At 55.2% G+C, this 23289-nt stretch overlaps 1 protein-coding gene across 4 annotated transcripts in view; it reads right to left on the bottom strand.

The window, feature by feature from the left end:
- Positions 1-1052: 1052 nt before the first annotated feature.
- Positions 1053-23289, bottom strand: part of Wbp1l (WW domain binding protein 1-like) — a 54467-nt gene continuing 32230 nt past the window's right edge. For all 4 annotated transcript variants that reach the window (XM_005403823.2, XM_013504077.1, XM_005403824.2 and 1 more), the window contains 3 exons: positions 15160-15262; positions 5691-5852; positions 1053-4343 (listed from right to left, as the gene is read on the bottom strand). In XM_005403823.2, the coding sequence (XP_005403880.2) occupies positions 3604-4343; positions 5691-5852; positions 15160-15262 (1005 nt within the window). In that variant the 3' untranslated portion in view covers positions 1053-3603. The remainder of the gene's footprint in view (positions 4344-5690; positions 5853-15159; positions 15263-23289) is intronic.

Below are 23289 nucleotides of genomic sequence, written 5' to 3' on the forward strand. Positions count from 1 at the left end.
GCCACGACCCCGGCTGCCACCCTCTAGCCCCGGCAGAGACGTCGGGGAGCGGGTGCCCAGGCTCGCTCCGGACTCTCAAAACCACCCGAGCAGAGCACAGACACCCTGAGCAGGGAACGATGCTCACTGCCAGCACCCGGGACCTGGCCCCTGAAGCAGGAAGCCTCTCGGAAGATGCCAGGCTGCACACCATCTTGCTCCGCCCACTCGCAGGTGGCCCGAAGAGCTGTCCCCCTTCCTGGGCAGAGCTGGCAGGCTGCACCTTCCCTGGGCTGTGCTCAGGGTCTGACTCAAGTTCTACGCAGGGCCTTTAAGCCAAGGGTAGAGTTAACAAAGGACATTCCAGTCTGAGTGAGGAATCATCGGCCTTGGCCTGCAGCTCGGGCACAGCGGGGCTCCCCTGCTGGGCGTTCAGGGTCTCAGGGCCTCTGAGCCTGCGCCGCAGGCTCCCACCTCGCCCTGCGGGGTTAGCGAACCATCTCGCACAGGGACACCCCATCTTCCCAACTCCGGTGTAGGGGCCAGGGCTTCACCTCCTGGTCACTGTGCATCTCAGTACCTAGCTCAGTGCTCAGCACAAGGCGGGCAGCTCGAGATGCATTTTGTGTGTCAAACTGCAAAGCTGAGCACCATCTATATTCCTACCCTAACAGATCTCCGAGTGCTTGCTGCCTTTCAAATGTCACACTTCCCCCACGCGAGGCGCGGGTCTGACTGAACGTGGCTCTGCTCTTGGGTCTGCCTTGGTACTGGGAATCGAACTCGGGACCTTGTGCTTGCCAGGCAGGCACTGTGCCGCTCAGCTACATCCCCGGCTCTTGGGGTCTGCTTTGAACCTGTTTTCCAGGCTTCATGGAGTAGTCCTCAAATCAGGGTTTGAGGGAAAACGCCTCAGGGCACAGTGTGCACCCAGCAGCAGCACCCAGCCTGCCCTTGGCCTCCAGTGCTGCCGACACGGCCGAGCCCGCCTGCGGGGAAGGGGCCGCCGAGTGGGATCTGAGGGCACAACCCCCGCAAGTCTGAGAGGAGAAAGGAGCACAGGACTAGAGGAAGCGAGCACTGGGGCTGGGGGCTGGTTTTTATTTGAGGTTCTCACAGTGGTTAGAGCCACTCTGTCTTTAGAACAATCACAACACAGGAAATGCGTCACCAAGACTGCCCAGAAAAGTGACCGGCTGAGTCTTATTGCTTAAAATACACATACGCACGAGAACTGACAAACGGCCACGTGCCTCCCACCTCCCACGGGAATGTGTCTGCATCTGCCAATCTTCCGACGTAGCACCAAACCCGCCGCCAGCCCTCTCCTCGCTGGCCCGGAAAGCCAGCCTCAGTCTCGTCTCCGTGGCCCCGAACTTCACCGTCATTCTCCTGCCTGAGCAGTAGCCTCCGGCAGCAGGGCCAGGCGCTGGTGCTCCCCACGCGGCCTCCTGGCTGGGGCTGCGCCGGGAAGCGCCTGCTGCAACTGGAAAGAACTTGAGTTTGAATTCAACCGTGTGATCAGCTGGCTGGAGAAAGATGCATTTTGGTAAGACTTGTTCTCTGAGCACTTCAGTGAGTTCTTTGGGACGTGGAAGGACGGTATCAGGGCTGCGGATGCGCTCGGTCGCTCTCTGGCCTCCGCCGGCCTCATTCACGCCTGCAAGCCGCTCAGCAGAGGCCTCCTGCCCACCCCGGGCAGCCACTGTGGGGCCACAGCTAGTCCGAGCTTGTCTGGGACGCCACCTCTGCTTTCTGTCCTGAGTGGCGTGAACTCCCGACACCGAGGGTGAGGGGCAGCGGAGGAAGGCAGGCAGGTGTGGAGCTCGGCTGCATTACGGGAGCAGAACACAGGCGCCGAGGGGCCACGGAGCATGTGCAAATCGCAGTGATGGGGGGACCCTTCCTTGGTGCAGCATCTCGGCCAACGCGGGGCTGCTGCTGGCACCGCTGCCGGGTACCCCAGGCACACAGTCAGGCGTTTGTTCAGTAAACACAAATGCATAAAGTAAATCACCTTGAGAGGGCCACGTCTGCTCCGGGTGTGTGGTTAACGTGAGCAGAACGGCTGCCGTTCAAAGTATCTTCACAGGAACACAGGGCTTGAGACTGACACCGACACACACACACACACACACACACACACACACACACACCCATTCAGAAAGTCACTGCGTAGATTTCACTTTGTTCGACGCGTTTTGGTTTTGTGGAATCCTAAAGCGAACACTCACTCACCTCACAACCATGATTTGTCTGCTGTGCATGCATGTGGAAAAAATATGTATGCATATAGACTTTTTCCCTTTTTCTTTTCTTACTGTAACAGTAACACCTAGTCTAAACATCATGGTTCAAGAGCAGGACAAGAACCAAACATTTCCTATGAGGAGGGCTGGTTAGGGAATGTGTCTCGGCTGCCTGCTTTCTCCTGTGGAGTATTCCTAAAGCAGAGCAAAGCTCCATCGTCCTCTGAAGCCGAACGCTAGTAACGAGGGTCCTGCGGTCCTGCCCGAGGCTGCCCCTGCCCCCCGGCCGGGCCACAGGACTCCTTACATAGGTCACAGACGAGTCACCCACCCCAAAGGGGCGGGGGCAGGACAGCGCACGAGAACCACAGGTAACCAAGGTATTTTTTCCAAGTGGTCAGTTTAAAACAAACAACAACAACAACAAAAGACTTATTAAGAATGAACGAGAAAAATACTGTGTGAGAAGCAGGGACCGGGCCGCCTGTCCCAGGACTCAGCTGCTGATCTGTGTGTCCCAGGGGACACAGCGACGCGAGCCTCGCGGGCTGCACGCTCGGGCTGGAAGGACACTGGTCACTGCAGGCGCAGACCGGGGCGCAGACGCAGGGAGCGGCTCTCCATCCCCCCAGGTCCGGGCCTCCCCAGCCCGCCCCGCTGCCAGGCTTTCTGAAGGGCAGCCTGTCAAACAGCCCCAAGTGTCCCTTGTCCAGAAGAGGACTCTGGCCTGCTTGCTGCTAAGGTTCCTGGTGGCTTGTGTGTAAAGGAAAAACCGAAGAGAAGGCAGTGCAATCCCCCCACAGCAGGGCACAGCCAGCCAGAGCTGCTGGAAGGGCCCTTGGGATGGGCAGTGGCGCCCTGACCACGGCGCCTGGATCTGAGCAAACGCAAGTGCCCTGGCAACCGTCCTGACAGCTCTCACCCCCGAGGGACGAGCCCCATCCTGGCTCCAGACAGCGGCAGTCACGGGTGACAGTCCCCGAGCCTCCCGCACTCTGAGTCAGGACAGCTCGCCTCTCCTGGACGAAAACACAGCACAGTTCTCTTAAACTAAAACCAGCGCATACATTCTCTCCAAGAACCATCTCAGGGCACAGTCCCAGCCCCTTCCTGGGGGCCAGAAGACACAGCTGTGACCCACGCGGGCAGGCAGGACGTGAGGATGAGTCACAGAACCAGCTTCTCAGCTCTCCACAACACTGTGCTTCTGGGCGGGTGCGGCGTCCACACCCCGAACTGTACCTGGAGATGCAGGAAACGGAGAGGAGGGAAAGAAAACAGAACGAAGTGGCCACACTACTTCCTGGGAAGGTCCTTAATGCTCCTCGTGTCACCGGCTGGCGGCTTGCTGCGTCCGGTGCAGGCAGGGCCTGCTCTAGCTGGGGGAGCTGCTGCTCTGGGGGTTTGGCGAGTCCTGCTCGTTGATGGTGTTCAGCAGCAGGCCCGCGGGGGGCCGTGGCAGGTGGGCGAGCCCCGGCTCCGGAGCCTGCTCCTCAGAGGGCCCGCAGAGCCCCTCCTCCTCATCGCCGGGAGGCCGTACGTGGCAGCTGTCGCAGAAGTCCAGGGGGCCGTCCAGAGCATCGTCGATGAGCGCGCCGAACTCTTTGAGGTCGTCGTCGTCGTGGTGGCCGCGGCTGCACACACACACCTCAATGCCAGAGTCCCCGGTGAAGCGGCGGTGTCTGCCGGGCGTCTTCTCTTTGCCGTCAGGGAAGGCACCACCCTGCTCCAAGCCGCAGTCTTTCAGCAGCTCCTCCTTGCATTCCGAATCCTTGTCCAGGAAGGCCCCTGGACCCAGCTCCCCCAGGCTGGCCACTGAGCCACTCGGCTCCACTCCGGGGACTTTGGTGGCTGGGTCGGCCGGCATGTCAGAGGGCTCAGGGTCGGCGACACTCGGGGGTCTCGTGCTGCTTCTGCTGGGCCCGGACAAGGGGCTGCTCTGCGCCCTGGGGCAGTCCCTGGGGGGATCGGTGCCCGGGGGGCCGCTGCCTGCAGGGCCGCACGGAGGAGGCAGCTGCTGCCGCTGTAGCTGGAAGGCACTGTACGGTGGGGGAGGAGTTGGAGGTCGGTTCACCACTTCCTCATAAGGAGGTAGTAAATAGTTTGGCAAAAACCCTAAAATGGGGAGGGAGGGAGGAGAAATTACTGCACTGGCCATCACCCTAGGACAGGGTGCAAAGCTCACACAAAACATATGCACTGTCCCTTCCACCCCTGCAGGACAGCCTCCAAGCGGGGGCCACAGCTTTTCGTTGTGTCGGGGAGCCAGAGCCTGTGAGCAACTGTGTAGAGGAAGAGAGCAGCGAGGAGGGGACCTAACCCAGCCGGACACCCGGGAACCCCAGTCCTGCTTCCTAAGCAAGGACGCCCTGCCTACCTAGAGCTCAGGCACAAAGTCAGGCAAGTGTGGCGGATGGCCAGTAGCAGCTCTGCCCAGAACGGACCAGTTCCCACAGGCGCGCAAGGCCCATGCTCCTTGCTAGACTGCATCTATCTCCTCATCCTGCTGGCCTCAGCCAGGGACCTAACGTAAGGCTTCCTGACCCCTGCTTTCTCTCCCTGCCCTTCCAGACACCCTCCATCTGCGTCTTTCTCTGGAGGTTAAAAAGCTGCTCTCTCTAGTGTGGCTGGAGGGGGTCTGCAAAGACAAAGGGGCTTCAGCTTGACTCAGATCAAGAGCAGGCTGGGTAGGTGGCGAACCCCTGTAATCCCAGCGCTCGGGAGGCTGAAGCAGGAGGATCACTGTGAGTTGGAGGCCTGCCTAGGCTATGAGGTAAGTTCAAGGCCAGTCTGAACTGCATAGTGAAACCTTCTCAAAAAGACACAAAGAGCAGCAAAGGGGAGGGCCTCACTCCTTCAAGGCCATGAGAACAGGCCAGGTGAGTCGCCTTCTCAATGTGCTGCATGCCCAGAGGCATAGTCATCCCATTGCAACAGTAACTGCTAGCATTTATTGAGCACTTACTATATGTCAGGCACTGTGCTAAGCAAATGACCCTTTTATTTTGGGATAAACTGCCCAACTGGATCTTAAGAGCCACTTGAAGTCACGTGTAAAGAGCTCCAGAGGCCGGCGGATGCTCTTCAGTGAGGCACCAAGCTTCCCCACCGCCACCCCTACCCCAGCCCCTTTCACGGCCGCCTCTGCCAGGTATGTCCCGAGCCAGTAAGCAAATGGGAGGGATTCGGGCCTCTGAACTGTGCATCTCGGTTCACGCGGGCATATTCCCCCCCACCTGCCCTAAAGCAGCCGCTGTGAGACTGGGCACTGCGCAGCGGCTGTGGCTACAGGCAGCTGCGGCGGTGCTTGCTCTTCTGTGCCAAGGGGCAGCCCCGGCCTGGGTTTCAGAGAGCCTGCTCTGTGGGGGACGGGGCACACATCCCCACGCCCAGAGGGGCTTGGGCCACTGCCTCCAGCTCCTGAGCCTCGGGGCAGGGTGTGGTGGCTTTTGGGGTACGTACTGAAATAAAATGGCAGCGCTGAGAAATTGTGGGCTTCCCGGTAGGCGATCAGGTTGATCTCGTGCTGCCGCTGCTGGGCCTGAAGGCGGTGCTTGGCTCGGCGGTGGTGGCAGACGCAGCAGCAGCTCAGGATGATGATGACGGTCCACACCAGCCAGAACCCTGGGGCGCACGGAGAAGCAGTGCACACGTGAGTGCCCGCGGAGGGCAGCGCGCCAACAGGAGGCGCCCGACAGCGCCACGCGGCCACCGCCACTGCGGGGCCTCACCAGTTACTTCGCGCTAAGCCATACGCTCACCCACGCAGCGGTGAGCGGGGGCACGGAGTGGGAGATGGCAGGCCAGGGAGAACGACGGCCCCAGACAGTCGCGCCTGCTAGGGCCCCCTGGGACCCGGGGGGAGGGGCCAACGCCTGCGCCTGCAGTTCAGGTTCTGCGGGCCTTAAATGCGGTGATCTTTTAGGATGGTGCCCCGTCCTCTCCTAAAAAGAGATCTCAGAGGAAATGATTTCCACTTCCTTGGGGCCTGTCTCTCCCCTCCATACCCCAGGAAGATTAGCAACTGCCAGGGGCCTCAGAGCTCCCCCTAATAGAGGAGCCCTTAGGGGAAGACCAGGGCTCTCAGTCTGGCATGCCTCTGCAACACTAAACTCACTGCCTCAGGTGCACCTCTTCCCGGGGCTGGAAGACTTACTGCCCCTGCTGGCGCAGTCCGGCTCCGGCCCGGTCAGGTCCGTCTGTGTAGACTCAGGCCGGAGCAGCCGTCCGGCCTCCTCCCCGCTCTGGGGCAGGTAGAGGGGCGAAGGCCCTGAACCCTGTTTCCCACGGTGTCGCCTCAGCAACCCCAACGGAAGAGCCCCCCTCAATTTCCAAATGTACGCAGAAAAGGCTTTGAAATGTTTTTTAAGTTAATGAACAATCTTGCTCAAAAATTGAGCATGCACACATGGAAAAAAAGACTGGAGAAACACAAAACCACATCTTTAGGTGGGGGGGCGATGAGAAACTTAAACTTTCTTCTCTCAAATCACGAAACGAGAAACAAATTAGTTTTAAAAGGTAATTGTGACTAATTTTATCTTTACTGCCTTTTATTTTTTAAATTAATAAATGTATTTCTAAATAGGCTTTAAAAATTCCTCTGGGAATATAGTCCTACAATAAAATAATTTGAATCATTTAAAAAGTGAGGCATAAAATCTAATTTTTTACACATAATATTTCTGATATTAAACAAAAAGGGCAGACTATAAAACAGTATGATCTTGATTATTTTCTACATGGCTTTTGATTCTCATTGATTTAATTTTAATAAGACCAGTGCAGTCACAGGTACAGAATGACATAAATTTAAATTAAAATGCAGGGTACAGGCCGAGCAACTCAGGGTCCCTCCTGTGCCCCAGGAGCTATTCCGGTCCCCCGTGCCCCATTCCTAGTCCCATTCCTTTTCTCCAATAAATGTGCCTACTCTTAACATCTGCTGTTCCTTAGCATTCATTCTCTGACTTCAGGGGAACAAACTCCGCATCTGACATCTAGCATTTCCCCAGTATCACCCTGGAGGTCCCTCCAAGATACTTGGAAGGAGGGATTCAACTACTAAAACAACCGCGGCTGAAAAGAAATAGTCCTCTGGCTACACTTTATATTTATACTTTATACGCTTGCTATGCAGAGACAGCCAAACTCCAAGTGACCGTGCAGATGGAACCAATGACAAATGTCCCAGACTCCTTTTCCAGGACCCACCAGACTGGCCTTATAAAGCGTTCTAACTGCTAAACTACAATACGACTTCTATCCGAGGCCCATCAGGCTAGCTCTCTGGAGAAGGCCCCTGACTGCGGTTTCCCCTACACCGACCCCACTCAGCTCAAAGCAGCTAGATGGAAACTATGCCCCTTCTCCCCTCACGGTAGTCAGGGGCACCTCTTCAGAGGGGGGACATTACAGACAGCTAAGTGAGGTAGAAATGGAGCAGGCAGTCCGACAGGGCTGGGCCCCAGGGAGTCAGTGCAGGAGATAAGAATGCATCAGGACTGTGGCCAGGGACCATCTGAAGATTAAATCACAATGGCTAGTTCCACATACTTCCCTAAAGGATGAAGGAGATCTGGGATTGTTGGAATCACCCTTTTGAGATTTCCTAGTATGTCATTAGTGATGGGCTATCTGGATTCTCCCACCTACTAGTCTGAGACTACAGATTATCAACCAAGGTTAATGACATCACCCACGTACCCTTGCTACCATTGGATCAATATTACCTAAGCAACTATACTTGCAATCTTACTGGTTGATCATAACTTTGACCCATGTTGTACCCACCTCACATGATTTTGCGCTACAAAACTTCCTTTGAGAAGTGCACCCACTGGCAGCCCACTTGGGACCCTGCCTGTATCTCAGGAGCTACTGCTGTTCCCCATTCTCCCATTCCTTTTCTCCAATAAACTGTCCTACTCTTAAAAGAAAAATACACACACACACACACACACACACACACACACACACACACACACATTTAGTATGCAACCTGATATGCCAAGTTTCCAGGTGTTTTAAAAATTGCTATAGATTTTATTTTTGATTGACATATGATCTAATTTTTGCTTTAAATATAGGACTGCTGAACATGGAGCTGCACACCTGTAATCCTAGCACTTGGGAAGCTGAGGCAGGAGGATCACAAGTTTGAGACAAGCCTGAACTATATAGCAAGATCCTGTCTCAACAAACTCCCAGCATCCCCAGCCAGGCACGATGGCTCATGCCTGGGATCCCAACACTCTAGAAGGCTGACACAGGAGCACTGAAAGTTCACGCCCAGTTTGAGCAACTCAGCAAGCCTCCGTCTTGAAATAAAATAGTTAATAAAGGAGCTGCGGATATAGCTCAGTACAAAGGTTTTCAATCCCCAGGACCACAAAAACAAACAAAAAGTGTAACAGATGCTGAATGACCTAACTCAGAGACAGAGCACTTGCCTAGCATGTGTGAGGCTCTGGGTTCAATGTCCAACATCACAAAAAATAAAGTACGTGAACAGAAAAAACAAAACAAAACAGCAAGCTGATTAGGAGGTTATTCTGGATGACAGGACAATAGATTTCCTGGAACCAGTTCCTTCCACCTGTTCGTTTGTTTGTTTTTCTCTTTTTGAGACAGGGTCTCGCTCTGCAGTTCAGGCTGGCCTGGAGCTCACTTTGTAGCCCAGGCTGGTCTTGAACTTGCAACAATCCTCCTGCTTCAGCCTCCCGAATGCTGGGATAAAGGCGTGCACCACCACGCCTAGCTAAAATAAAACATTTTAAAAAACAGTTGGAGCTCAGTGTGATGGCCCTGGGTTCAATCTCCAATATCAAAAAGAAAAAATGATTTTCTCTCCCCCAAATACTTGTAAATGAATAAATCCCTGACTTTTCCTCATGTGTATACAAAATGTATTCCAAAAGATCTCAGCTGGCATTGGTGATGTATCAGACCAGTCCCTTCCCTGTCTCCCTGGGGTTCCCTGCTGGGTCTCCTCGCCTTGTCCAGGTAAGAAGGGTGGTGACATGGCCTCCCAGCTGCTCCACAGCTCCCCACGGCTTCAGCTGCCAGGGCCTGACGAAGCCATGATATCCTGGCTCTGGATGGCCCAAGACATCCACAGGAGAGGACCCTCAGGACATGGAGGAGAGGCCGGAAAGGAGGACAGGAGAGAAGTGGCCGCTCACACAGGTCTCGCGTAGCCTGTCCTCCCCGCTGGGCTCACCTCAGGAAGGACACAGATAAGCACAGTGCCTTCCGCTTATGAGCTGGGCTGGAGCTGGGGTGCACACTACTCCACGGCCGCCGCTACGCGCTGCCTACGCTCCGCAGTTCCTAAGAGATGGGGGCTCACAAGGCACCCACGCTGGCCCTGAGTCCATGGGCTCCGCGACACTCACGTCTTAGCCGTCCAAACTGCGGGCGCTACAGGCACGTGCACCATGGCCAGCTCAGTTTAAAAATACCTTCTCTGTTGCGAGTTCGAGGCCAGCCTGGGCTACAGAGTGAGGTCGAGGCCAGCCTGAATTGCACTGCGAGACTCCAGTCTCAAAAAGACAAAAAAACGAAACAAAGAAAACCTTCTCCCATTAGACAATCAGCATCTATTTTTATCCCAAGTCATTTTGTCAGTAGTTCTAAAGGTAAACTAAGGCATTATTTCTCCGCTTTAAAAAAAAAATATATATATATATATGTATACATACATATATATATATATTTTTTTTTTTCTTTTTTTTTGAGACAGGATCTTGCTATGTAGTTCAGACTGGCCTTGAATTCATTATGTAGCCCAGGCTACCTCAAATTCATGGTGATCCTCCTGCCTCAGCCTCCTGAGTGCTGAGATTTGCAGGTGTGCCCCACCACGCCTGGCACATTCATCACATTCTAACACAGCCCCAGAAAGCTCACATACTCAGTGAAATTCAACCAGTGCACCGTGTGAGCGTGCAGGCGTGTGTGTGTGCGCACACACATGCACATGGATTTGGGATCGAGCCCTGAGCCTTTTACGTACTAAGCACACGTTCATGACTGGGCTGCACCTCAGGCCCCACCTACACCTCTGCATTTGAGGTGGGCGCAAACTATCTTCACCGCGCACCAGCCGTGTGCTTTGCGGCATGATGGGGCGTCAGCACAGGCACAGGAGAGGTACCTAACAAGCTGGTCCCGCTTGGTACGAAGTAAGGCAGGAGCTCCCTGATGGGGCCCTCACAAACTGGACATCTCAGATGTTCCAGCTCCCCCGTCAAAGCTGTGTCTCCCGGCTTCCAAAGGGGGAACACTCGGACTAGTTCCTGTGGAGTCGGGCCAAACTTTTACCTTTCAGAAACAAGGAAGCAAGTTTAAAAAGTAAAATCTAACTTATGATGCGCAGGAGAGTACAGACACACCCCCATGAAACACACCTTGGAAAGCCATGCCCTTGCTGTGGGGAGCATTTGTCCTGCTAAACAAAATGGAAAACATGTTTTTAAAAACAGCCACAGCCCAGTGTAGGAACTGCACCATGTGCCCCAGAGATCACTAAAAACTTGGGGAAACGCCACTCAACGGGCGGGCAATCTCCCACCGGGCAGCTAGGCGCAGGGCAAGGTAACGCTCCTTCCTTCCTCCCCTCCCTCCGGCGGCACGCGCGTGCGGCCCCTCTTCCAGCTCACAGCAGCAGCTCCTGCCACCGGCACTCGGGAAGAGGCCTGCATTTGGAAGACCAGGACTTCGGAGACTCGAACCTTCCTCTGCAAGCTGGGAACTGATGAAGAAGTGTGCGAGGACCTGGAGGAGCTAGGAGCAGGCAGCCCGGCTCAAGTCCCAGGCCACACTAACCACTCCTTCTAGGTCTGTGACCTTGGTCGTTACTTCTACTTCCCTTATGTGAAATGGGGAGAAAACCACCGTAGGGAGCAAGTGCGTTAATCATGCTTGCGGCAGCCTCAGAAGCACGTGTGATGTAAGGTACGTTCTCCAGCTTATGGCTGCCGCGCTGTGACAGGAATAGCCACGGATGGGAAGAATTTCCTTTCATTTTCCCTTTTAACCTTCCCCAAGATATTCCATAAAAAACATGGGTTAGGAGCAAGTCCAAAATCTACTTCTTGGTTGTGCTCTTGGCAAAATTCACTGGAAAATCAGGCAACCTCCTACTTCCGAGCCCCCGCCATGGACACGGTGCCCTGTCAGCTGATCCTCGCTCCTCTGCTCTGATCAACCAAACCAGGGAAACCTGAAGCTTGAGTGAAATTCCCCAGACTACTTCAGGGGCAACACGGACTTCTTCCTGGAAAATGTAGCTCAGTGGGTGGCAAGAGTGCTGAGGAGACCCGAGACACAGCCCCAGGGACGCTCCTGTGCTCCCAGGTCTTCCCGGCCTGGGGCGGGAGCCTGAACGGAGGGCTGCGGGGTGAGCTCCAGTACTCCTCAGCTGCAACCTCCACCGCTGGCGCTCGTGCCCCAGCCCAGAGAAACGGGGCTGTGCGTCGGGTCAAGCAGATGATGAGGATGAAGGCTCCACCTGGCGCCTGGGACAGCTCTAGCCCCAGAAGCTCCGCTTCCCATTTCTTCTCAGGCAAGCCCCACAGCCCTAGTGCAGGAGCTCTTTCCGGTAGCGCTCTGGCTGGCGGCCTCTTCTGCCTGGGAGCTCTTCTGGCTTTTCCCGTATCTTACTCCCAGCCACCCTTTGAGGCCCACTTCAAATGCCACCTCATCCACACGGCCTGCCTGAAGTCTGGCCGAAGCAAACTCCCATTAAATAGTCACAGCAGAACTCACACTCACACCAGCCGGCACACACAGCCCACCGCGACCTCCCAGGGCTGGCTGGCCATCTTGTCTGACTGATCGCTCTGCTAGATGCTTTCTGATGGCAGCACTTACACCTCTCCCATGGTCGCTAGCATAGATGAGGCCGCGGCATCACTAAAGGCCTTGCTAAAACTGCAGATTCTCAGATCTGCCTCTGGCCGGCTACATTAAAACCTTCAGACGGGGGGATACAGTTTGGTAGTTCAGAAATTGCCTAGTATGGGCAAGGCCCCGCATTTGAGGCTCAGCACTGTAAAACAAAATAAAAAATAAAAACAAAAACAAGCAAGCTGTGAGTGGGGCCTAGAAATCTGTGCCAGAAATTCCAATGCCTATCAAATTCTGATGCCCACCATTAGCCTAAGGGTTTGCTGAATGACTAAATGATAGAATGATGAATTAAAGTACAAATGCCATGCAAATGCACAGACACAACAACAATGGTGACCAGGCTTTATCGCCTCCACCTCTGTACTACTAAAACAGGATCTTCAGTTCCTGTCTCACACAGGCCCAGTGAGTAGTTTAAGTTACAACAGATTGAAAGGTGCCGGCCAAAGGCCAAGGCCAGGGGGGTAGTGGGTGTGTGTGCATGTGCGTGTGTGGAGTACATGTCTGTGACATCCTCAGCACAGAGGAAAACTCAGTTTAGGAGAGGTGACAGGATTGGTGGGAGAGGCACTGCTTCCCATGGCTTTTCCCATCGGCCACTATAGCGACAGTGCAGCCACGGCGAACCTTTCAGAGCTTTCCACGAGAACGAACAGCCTGCTGCGGCACGCGTGTCGTAGGTTCGCCCCCACAGCTGCAGAGGCACCTCTTCCTCTTTATTCTGGTACTGGGAATTGAGCTCAGGACCTTGGAGGCACCTCTTCTGAGGAAAACTCTGCTAAGGATTTCCCTGCTGAAGTTTTTACCAACCAACCCAAAGCCCCCGGGCCTTCACATCTCTGGCAAAGCCGAGAGGCAATGAAGGAAAGGGATTTAAAACAGTGAAGAGTACAGTTTTGCTGAGAAGGCCATGGCTCATTCCAACGCCTGACTTCCCTTCCACACACTTCTGGCAGAGGCCTGGCCCTGAATGCGGCAGAAAACCAAGGCGCTCCTGGGAACGCCGAAGGGACACAGGTGTCACCTGGCCGAGAAGCCACTGCTGGGCATCGGTGAGTAAAACGTTTGCTTTTACTCTGTCACTCTAACACCTGGCGATGACAAGGCAGCACCAGGGACCTCTCCTCTCCACAGACTCTCCCTGTCCCGCCACCTCCCCTCCCCAGCCGTCCACCACTGCAGCGAGCGTGCCCGGCTCTTCTTGGACTTTCTCTAGGTCCCCGGAGTGGAACCTGCTTCCCAGGACGCTCCTGACATCTGGGTCTTCCAGCCCCCTCCACCCCCGCCTCTCCACCCACAGTGTGATGAGCCAGTTCTGGTGACACCGAGTCTGCTCTGCAGCCCGCCCAGAAGGCTCTGTCAATCTGAGACTGGGCCACCAGCGACTCCACTCCCCTCCTCGGCTGATGTTACCAGGGCCCAGAAGGCCCAGCGAACTGCGTGCCCGTCGGGCGGTCGGGCGCCAACTTGTTTTTACAAGGGTGGGAGGGAAGTCAGGCCCTGGGGTTATCTGCACTTTGAGACACACAAGTGCAGCCGCCTGCCCAGCTCCTGGCGCTCTCTGGTCTGGCTCTCAGCCCCACCTCTTCTAAAACAGCACAACTCTGTGCCCACCTCTGGCCCAGCTTGTAAGCACGGAAGCCTGGTGGGGAAGTGGGCGCCCTGTCCCTGTGGCCCCGGACTGCCCTGGACACCCGCGGTGCTCAGGCCTGCAAAGGGAGAGGCAGGTCTGAGGGACAGGCTCTGTGTGGCGGCCCGGCCCTGCTGGCTGTCACAGACAACTGCACTGCACCGGCAGAGGCTTCCCTGCCAGGAGTCCCACTCCTTGCCAGACCGAACGGTGCTAGCTGCGGTCCCGTCACATGGCTGCGTGGGGGTGGGGAGACGGGGAGAGGGCAGCAGGGACGACGGGTTAAGGCACCACTTAGCAACGGAGCCTCAGACTCCCTTCCACACGGAGGCAGGGCGAGGGGCTCAAACCATCCAGGGCCAGGGTCTACCGTTTCCTCTCTCAAAAGACAGATCTGCCTCTGGCCTGCTACATTAAAACCTTCATACGGGGGGATACAGTTTGGTAGTACAGAAATTGCCTAGTATGGGCAAGGCCCCGCATTTGATGCTCAGCACTGAGAGACCCCTGACACCACAGCGGCAGTTCATGAGGGCCGCTCGGCCCAACGGAACCCTCCGCCTTCTGTTCTCTGGCAGCCTAGAGCGCCTCATCTGAGCTCTAAGACAGTAAGAGCACGAAGCACGTGAGTCGAAGCCAATCTGGGGCGCGCCCCGAAGCCCACCCCCCACGGCTGCGAGGCTGTGGAAATGCAGGGGCCCAGGCTCGGGGGATTCGGAAAAGCGGAGGACTGTCTTCCCCGGCACTTAGCTGACCGCACCAGGCCACATGCACTGCAGCAGGCTCCAGATGCCTCAGCTTGAGAGCTGGGGAAAGAAAACAGGGGCTGAGACACCCTTTCTCCAAAGAAATCCACAGCAAACCCGGGGGAAGGTTACTGCTTTGAGAGGGACCCTCAGGACGCGGCGGCCCTGGAAGGTCCTGACAGGGACTCTGGACGCTTGCTGGTTTCCACAATAAAACGGCACTGTTGGCAGGTAACGCCGAGCCTGGCGCTCCAGCAGCGTGGGGCAGGAGAGGGAAGCCTGGGTTGGGGGCCGGCACTGAGGAGAACCCCAGCGCCGAGGCAGCTCAGTGGCAGAAGGCCTGCCTGGCATGTGCAAGGCCTTGCGTTGGAGCTCCAGTATTGCAAAAAAAAAAAAGAGAAAGAATAAATAAAGAGGAACCCTAGGCGGGCGCACTGGCCACCGGCTAGAACCACGGCCCCGGGGGAGGCTCCGGCCTTGTTCCCTGTCTCAAGCCCAGTGTTCTAGGGCACAGAGCCCTGCTCCTCCACAGAGAAGTCACTTTGGGACCTGGATCCAGACAGCTCTCCAACACTGTCCCCAAGAGAGACAGGGGAGGCTGGTCACGGTCCCCAAGGAGCAGCCCCCGGGAAGCACTTACACCAGAGCTCATAGTAGTAGTTGCAGCACTGAGACTGTCCGCAGCAGTGTCCTGTGTCACAGATGTAGCTCTGATTGTTGGTACCCACACAGGCTTCCTTATCCTAAAAAAGAAAAATCAAGAAGTTTTTGAACATATTAAACTAGAGCTCTTAAAACACCAATTTTGCCAGGTAAGGCAGCATAGCCCTGTAATCCTAGCACTCGGAAGGCCGAGGCAAGAAGATTGGTGCGACCTCAAGAACAGCCTGGGCTACAAAGTGAGTTCAAGACCAGCCCCAACTACACAGCAAGACCCTGTCTCAATCCATCCATCGATCAATCAGCAATTTTCTTCACACACACACCCCCATCACTTGCCTGTCCATCCACAAAGCTGTGGCAGTTTCCTTATTTTATTAAGGAAAGAAGTTAAAGAACCCTACAACATACTCTGGAAGGCTGAGACAGGAGGACCCCAAGCTCAGGCCCAGCAACCGCCAATTTGCCAACTTACAACTTAGCAAGACCTTGTCTCAAAATATGAAATAAAAAAGGGCTGAGGATACAGCTCAGTGCAAAGTCCCACAAAACAGTGGCAGAGCTGCGGTCTCTGAAGAGGCGTGGGAGGCCCAGCACGCACCGCCGGCTGTAGAGAGCGAGGCCCTCAGACGGGGCCCGGGAGGCTGCCTCCCTCTGTCACGTCCACAGAGAAATCTGTGTCCGGGCTTTGCTCGGTGGGAGGAAGGGACGGTGCTCCCGGAATCAGCACTGTTTTCAATAAAGCAGCTCTTCCGCAAGACCTCCTGGAATAACTGATGCAGCAGGGACTCAAGGGTCAGCCCCCAGTCACGTCCTTTGCTTCAGAACAGGCGCGTCCGAGGTTATTCACAGCGGGATTCAAGAGCGGAGCCTAAGCCTGCTCCTCAAATTCTTTACACCTCAGAAAAAGGTGGCCTGGCTAGGTAACCTGGTCCAACCTCACCTTGCTAGGTCACTCTGCTTGCTTGCCCCGTGACTTCTTAAGACTCCTGAGTGGACCCAGGATTCACACTGTCCCTTATCAGGGACAGCTACATGAAGGGCGCTGCTGAGTAGCCACCTAGCAGCTCGCCAGGTTCTATTCATAGCACTGCTGGATGAGGACGAGCCGGACACCTTTTAAAAATAATTTCACATTTAAGGTGCGAAACGCGCTCCCAGCCAACCCCAGCCCCGGGCCAGCGTGCACTCGGGGACGCCGCGCAGAGCAAGGCGACGTCTTGTGCTGTGTCTGGCTTCCAAAACTTCTCTGTTCCCAGCCCTGGCCCCTGCGCCAAGCACTGTGTCGGATAAAGGGGACACGAACTGAGGAAGCCCCCGTCTCTTTGTTCACGAAGTGCGGAGCTAGGAAGAAAAACCCTGCTCAGCAAAGAGACTCAAACTGCAGCACTAACGCCTGCCCGGCAAGCACAAGGTCCTAAGTTCGAGTCCCGGTACAAAACAAAAAAACCAAGACAAAAACAAAACAACAAGTCATTTACTGTCAAACTGCAGGACTGTGCGGCTGTCTGGGTTGCCCCGGCCCACGGCGCACATCCGGTCGGGCGGCGACCGGGGAACTTAGCTCACACGGCTGGGTCCTCCTCTCTGGCCTGACTTCACTGTGGCGTCCACTTGGCCAGGGCAGAAACAAGCACTCCAGTGACAGTGACAGTCTGAAGGGCTGGAGGCCAGGCAGCAACAGAACAGGCCCCTGAAGCCACAGGAGACAGGAGAGAAGGCAGGCTGAGCGCGGATCTCCAGCGCAGCCCAAGGGCCTCGCGCACACCCTCAGGGATTCCTGGCTTTTAAAAGCACTGGCTCTGTTAGAGAGGAGCTTAGGGTGAAGGAAGCATGGGAAACGCGCTAAGCTCCCACACCGTTTCACACGATGCAAACAGAGGTTTTATTTACACTGACCTTGTTTCCCAAGCCCACCAAAACCACAGACTCCCAGCAGGGGGCTGGGACAAAACAGAGCTGCGCTTGCTGCTTCGGCCAGAACCAGCCTCTCTGGCCTCAAAGCAAGACACTCCTTTCACAAAGACACCAGAAAGCTTCAGGCCCGTTCACCGAGCCTCTCATGCTGCTTTTCCGGCCCGGGCTGCAAGAGCGCAGTTCAGCACCCTCACGGTTTCTGAAAGGCCGGGTTGCCACCCTCTAGCACATGACACAACCCAGGACCCTCGGCCTGGGGAAGAGGCGCCGATGAGGCCGATGAGGCCGGGGCTCTGCGCCCAGGGCGGCGGTCAGGGGAGGCGTGGGAGTGTGTGCGGGCGAGCACGCTGCAGATGGAGACCTGTTGCGCCCTGTGAGTGCTGGGCGGCTTTTCTCTCACCGCTTCCGGGCCTGGGGCAGAGGCCTGTGCCTTGCCCTTTCCCATGGAGAGCACGCTGAACCCGGCCCCTCAGGCTCCCCCAGACCCAGTCTCCACGCCGCCTGGTGGTAGGCGCCGTCCTTCTGCAGGCAAGGAGGGCGCACGAGGACTCGGCCCTGGGGCTGAATCTTGGGCTGTGAGATGGGAGCATGAGGCGGCCCACTGCCGTGCGGAGAGCCCGGCAGCCAAGGCTGGGCCCAGCTCTGCACCAGAGGTTCGCACGTCGGGCAGGTCACTCGGTGGCCCAGGCGAGTTAGGCTGATCTCTAACAGCGTCTCCTGAGGCGCAGGCGCACCAGGCACTGCACCCTGCTGCGTAGGGTCGGCCGCGTCGCGCTTCCAGCCCGCCCGCTCCCCGCGGGAGAGCTCCGAGACGCACGCCTCCCGCCTTACCAGCAGCGAGGGCCTGCGGTCTGGACATGGGGCCCGCCACCCCTCCGCCCTTCTCTGTCTGAGGAGCCTGGACGCGGAGCCTTCTGAGGACTTGCACAGACCTCAGGCAGCTCCGAATCCAAGCTCCGGGGGAGAAGAGGCAGCCCCGTCAGGTGCGGGCCCAGCTCCCACGCGAGGCTCACCCGGCGCGAACATCCCCGAGCCCCACTGTCAGCACTGCGCCGCCAGAGCCCCCTTGGCCGTCACGGAGCATTGCGGCAGGACAGCAAAGCTCACAGCAGCCTCCGGCCGCTCCAGCCACGGGGAGAGCAGAAGGAGCCGGAGGGAACGCAGCAGAGGCTGGAGATGAAAAACTCCCGGCGCCCTCCATGACTACCTGCGCTCCTCTGCAAGGCCTCTTCCAGCTCATGACCTTACGTCCAGAGAGTGGGCACTCGGTGTCCCGCCCACGCTGCCGTCCTCCGGGGGGCGAGCCGGGCCGGAGCGCCATCCGCTCACCCCCTCTGCCTCCCCAGGGCAGCACCAGGCCGGGGGAGGCGACGCCGAGCAGGTGCTCGTCGCAGGGCCCTGTCCGCAGCTCTGGGGAGCGGCAGGCACAGGACTCGAGGCCCAGAGCGTCAAGGCACTGCCCAGCGCCACCACCGGGCGGCAACCCCAGCCGGACCGCGCTCAGCACGGCGCCGTCGCCTCTGTGCGTTCTACACTTAGCGGTTCAGTTGCCTTCCACACCTGGCTGCTTAAGTAAAAACCCCGCCAGACAAAACCGACCTTCACCGCTGAGGAGAGATCAGCACCGGCCGGGACTCGGGGCTTGGGAGCCGCACACCGCACTGTGTGCTCAGGGCCGCTCCTTCCTGGCTCGAATATCCCACTTTCGCACTGCTCTCCTGAGGAGCAGCCCGGTCCCTCCGCCAGATGGACACGGGGCCCGCACGCTCCTTTCTCGTTTACCGAGCACCCCACTGTACGCCGCTCCGAGCGGGGCGGGGCACACAGCGGGCACCTGGGCTGACGCTCCGGCCGCTGCTCCCACACGGCCCGTGGGCTAGTGACAGCCGGCGCAAGAATCACACAGCTGAAACCGCAACTGAGAGCACAACAGGTACGACTGGGGCTCACTAACCAAGCGAGCCCCACACTGGCTTCCCGGAGGGAGGGAGGGAGCTTGAACTGAGGGCCACGGCACAGGCAGAAGGCCAGCGACTGGCAAAGAGGGATGGGGCAAACAGTCCGGAGGAGAAATGGTGTGGCAAAGCTCTGGCTGGAGGAGGAAGCGGGGAAGTTAGGTAAGGGAGACCAGACTGCAGCCCCTGACACGATTGGATCTGCATTTTAAAGATGCCTTCTTCTGGGCCAGGGATACAGCTCAGCCGCACAGCGCCTGCCTGGCAAGTACAAGGTCCTGAGATCAATTCCTGGTACCAAAAAAAAAAAAAGAAAAAAAAAGGTTCTTTCTTCTGGCAAAATTTTCATTTGCACAAACAAGGCTTAAACTTTTGTTTTTGTTTGTTGAGACAGGGTCTCGCTATGTAGTTCAGACTGGCCTTGAACTCACTAGGTGGCCCAGATTGACCTCGGACTCATGGTGATCCTCCTGCCTCAGCCTCCTGCGTGCTAGGATTACAGGCGTGTGCCACCCCTGGGGAAAATGTTTTTAAAGATGCTGAAAACACAGAACTTGCCAACAAGAAACTTTGTGTTAAAACAAATGAGTGCTTCTAAAAACAGAAAGAAGAAAAAAAAAGAGTTCTCTAATGCCCTGCCCTTCATCCCCTTGCCAGGATCCTCTGTCACTGGTCTGTGCCTTCAGCCTAGTCCAAGTGATCAGCTCAAGAGACAGGTTGCTAAAAAGACTCACGGCCACCGAACAAAAACCATCAGTACAGCCAAACATCGTGGTGCCTGCCTGTCATCCCAGGGCTAGGAAACCCGAGGCAAGAGGATCACAAGTTCAGGTCCAGCGCCGGCAACTCAATGACTTAATGAGAACCTATCTCAGAGTAAAAAATAAAAAGACTGGGGGACGTAGTGCAGTGGGAAGGTCCTACGTTCAATCTCTAGTCAACCATACTCTCTCTCTCACACACAAGGTCACCATCGAACTGGGAAGAACATTTTTACAATGGGAAAGGCTGAATGATGTGCCTTTTGCACATACGCAAAACATTATCCCCTCTTCAGTGGCAGCACCAACTGCGGGACTAAGAACATTTTCTTAACAGTTTCCACGTCCTGGAGTTGCTATTCTCAGCTGAGCCACCGTAAAGGTCAATTTAATCAGGGCCAGAACTTTGTAAGTGCCAGCACGGAGAGACACCGGGCAGTCACGGCTCTCCAGGCAAGGCTTTAATGCCAATTTATGGGGCTGGAAGACTGCTGGCAACTGGCCAATAGCAACAGCATCTTCACATCCTTAGGAAAACATGAGAGTTTAAAAGTTTAAGCGTGAAAAACAAGAAAACCGAAGCCTTCTCAAGACGCCGAAGCACTGGACACCCACTCCTCGGCTGCTCACGTGAAGGGACGGGCCGACGACTGCTGCTCCTCCTGCGGGAGCAGCCAACCCGGCGGGCGCGTCCAGGCCTTGAAACCGCGTGTGCACCAACCCCTCTCGCCGCCACGCGCCAGGCACTGTGGGTGCCACCGCCAAGGCAACGAGCGAGAAATGGGGTGTTCTGCTCCTAACAGCACGGCTGAGAGGCAACTTCAGCAGCTCTTCCACCACGCAACCCCTGGAAACACGGGCCTCTTACCAGTGTCCTTTCAGTTACGCAGCTGGACTTGCAAGAAAACAAGAAAGGGCCCCAGGGACCAAAAACGATAGCTTAAAACAAGAAACCAGACTCCCGAATGAGTCGGGCCCTCCATGCCTGGAGAGGTGGTGCTGTGTGGGTCCCGAGCCCATCTCAATATGAAGCTGGGACCCTCAAAGGGAGCAGACAGCTGGGGTACGGGGGCCCACTCCCGCACAGCAACCAGCAGACAGCTCCGAGTGGACGGAAAGCAGCTTCTCTGACAATCTATGATCACAGCCCCTTCCGTCAAGCTAACTTGAAATGAGAATCATCCTACCTGATCTGAGAATGTCCAGGCCGAAAAATTTTGGGTTTTGAGACAGGGTCTCGCTATGTAGTCCAGGCTGGCCTTGAACTCACTAGGTAGGCCTGGCTAGTTTCAAACTCATGGCAATACTTTTGCCTCAGCCTCCCCAGTGGTCACAGGTGTGAGCTCAAGGCCAGCCTGAACTACATAGCAAGTTCAAGTCAACCTGAACTACACAGTGAGACCTTGTTTCAACCCGCACCCCTAAAAAGGGAGAAGAAAAGAAATTCAAGAAGAGGTCTGGCGTGGTGTTGCACACCTGTAACCCCAGCACTCGGGAGGCTGAGGCAGGAGGATCTTTGCGAGTTGGAGACCAGTCTGTACTACAAAGTGAGCTCAAGGCCAGCCGGAACTGCTCAGCAAGACCCTGTCTCAAAAAGAAAAAGAAAAAGAAGAAGAGAATGGAGAAGCAATATTCAATATTTCAAGAGACACACAGAATTTCCCCAGGACTGATAAAAGACATGAACTTTTCAGACAATAATAAATTTATTTCTAGGTACATTGTATAAAAATGTAGAACAACAAAAAAAACTGAATTGAGGCAGGGTCTCACTGTGCAGTTCAGGCTGGCCTTCAACTCACTATGCAACCCAGCCTAGCACTGGGATTACAGGCGTGCACCACTGCACCGGGCAGAAAAGATTCTGAGTACATCTTAGTGGGGAAGACTTGCAATTAATAAGTAAAATTAGAATTTAAGTAGTAGTGAGCCTCACAAGGACAATAAAAAGGGGCGACAGGACAAAAAGATTTAGGTGGGGTGGTTGGGAAGGGCCTCTCTAAGAAGACAACCTCTGAACTGATGAGCCCTGGGCGGTAGGAGGAGCCAGCATCCAGACATACTGGTGCACCCATGTGATCTTAGCATTCTGGGAGGCTGAGGCAGGAGGATCACAAATTCAAGCCCAACCTGGGCAACTTAGAGAGACCTGTCTCAAAAGAAAACAATAAACCATGCCCAGCTTTATGTAAATGTTTAAATTTGAGAAATGCTACCCTAGATATACAACGAACACACAATAAAAAGTTCATACCCTCCAAAAATGGAATAGACTAAATTCTTTTTCTAGAATCCCAGGCATGTCTCAGCGGCTACCTCCAGCAGTACCTACTTAGAATTGAGGCATAGTAAGTTATACATGATTTCTACATCTTCCCACAAAAAATGCACACACACAATATATCACAAACAGAAATTGTGAAAAGAAGTGACACTCCTGTCCATGCCAGTCCTGCTACTGCCAAAGCTGCACTGCACCTGGCTCCTCATTAAACAGCCCCCAAACAGAGCAGCCAGCAGATAAATTAAAATCCATTTCCTGTGCTGCTAGTAGGAACCCGAATAACAAACTCAGAAAAGCCAGCTGAGCTGGTCGGAAAATCCCAGAGTAAAGCTCAGGCAGTTAGAACATACCCCAGGGTTCCGTAAGGTCTACCTGCAGCCACCAGGCATGTGGTCACCTGGACACAAGAAGGAAAGGCAGCCCCACCCCGAGGGAGCCTCAGCGATCCGGCACCACTAGACTCCTGCCAAGGAGGACGCTGCGACAAGCGGCTCCTATCTCAAGCACGGGTCGGACACTGAGAGGAAGGGCAGGCCGTCACGAGGCAGGTCTGTCCATCGCAGTGCCTTTGTTTCTTAACATTTTTTTTAAAAAGCACAACTTAGATTCCTAGACACATATGAATTATCAAAGCTGAAGAAATAAAAATCCTAAATAAACCAGTATCAACGAAATCAAGACGAAACTGAAAACCTACCAACAAAGAAAAGCGCAGGCCCTGACAGATTCACTGCTGAATTCTACAAGAAATGTAGAGAAAACCAATGCCACTACTTCTCAAACTCTTTAATGAAATTGAAAAGGAAGCAATACTCCCAAATTCATTCCTGGAAGAAGCATTACCATGATACCAAAACCAGGGAAGGACCCAACCGAAAAACAGAACTACAGGCCGGTCTCCCTAGTGAACACAGAAGCAAACACCCTCAGTAAGTACTGAAACACACAATGCAGCATACCATCAAGAAGATTATACGCATGACCAAGTGGGATTCATCCCAGAGATGCAGGGATGGTTCAACAGACATAAATCAATAAATGTAACACACCATATCAACAGAGCCAAGGACAAAAACCGTATGACCATCTCAATAGATGTAGAAAAACCTTTGGACAAAGTCCAGCACCCATTCATGATAAAAACCCTACAGAAAATTGGAATAGATTGTGCTTATCTCAATCTGATAAAAGCC

The sequence above is a fragment of the Chinchilla lanigera genome, unplaced genomic scaffold (assembly GCF_000276665.1).
Source record: "Chinchilla lanigera isolate Chin_1 unplaced genomic scaffold, ChiLan1.0 scaffold00084, whole genome shotgun sequence".
Lineage (NCBI taxonomy): Eukaryota > Metazoa > Chordata > Mammalia > Rodentia > Chinchillidae > Chinchilla > Chinchilla lanigera.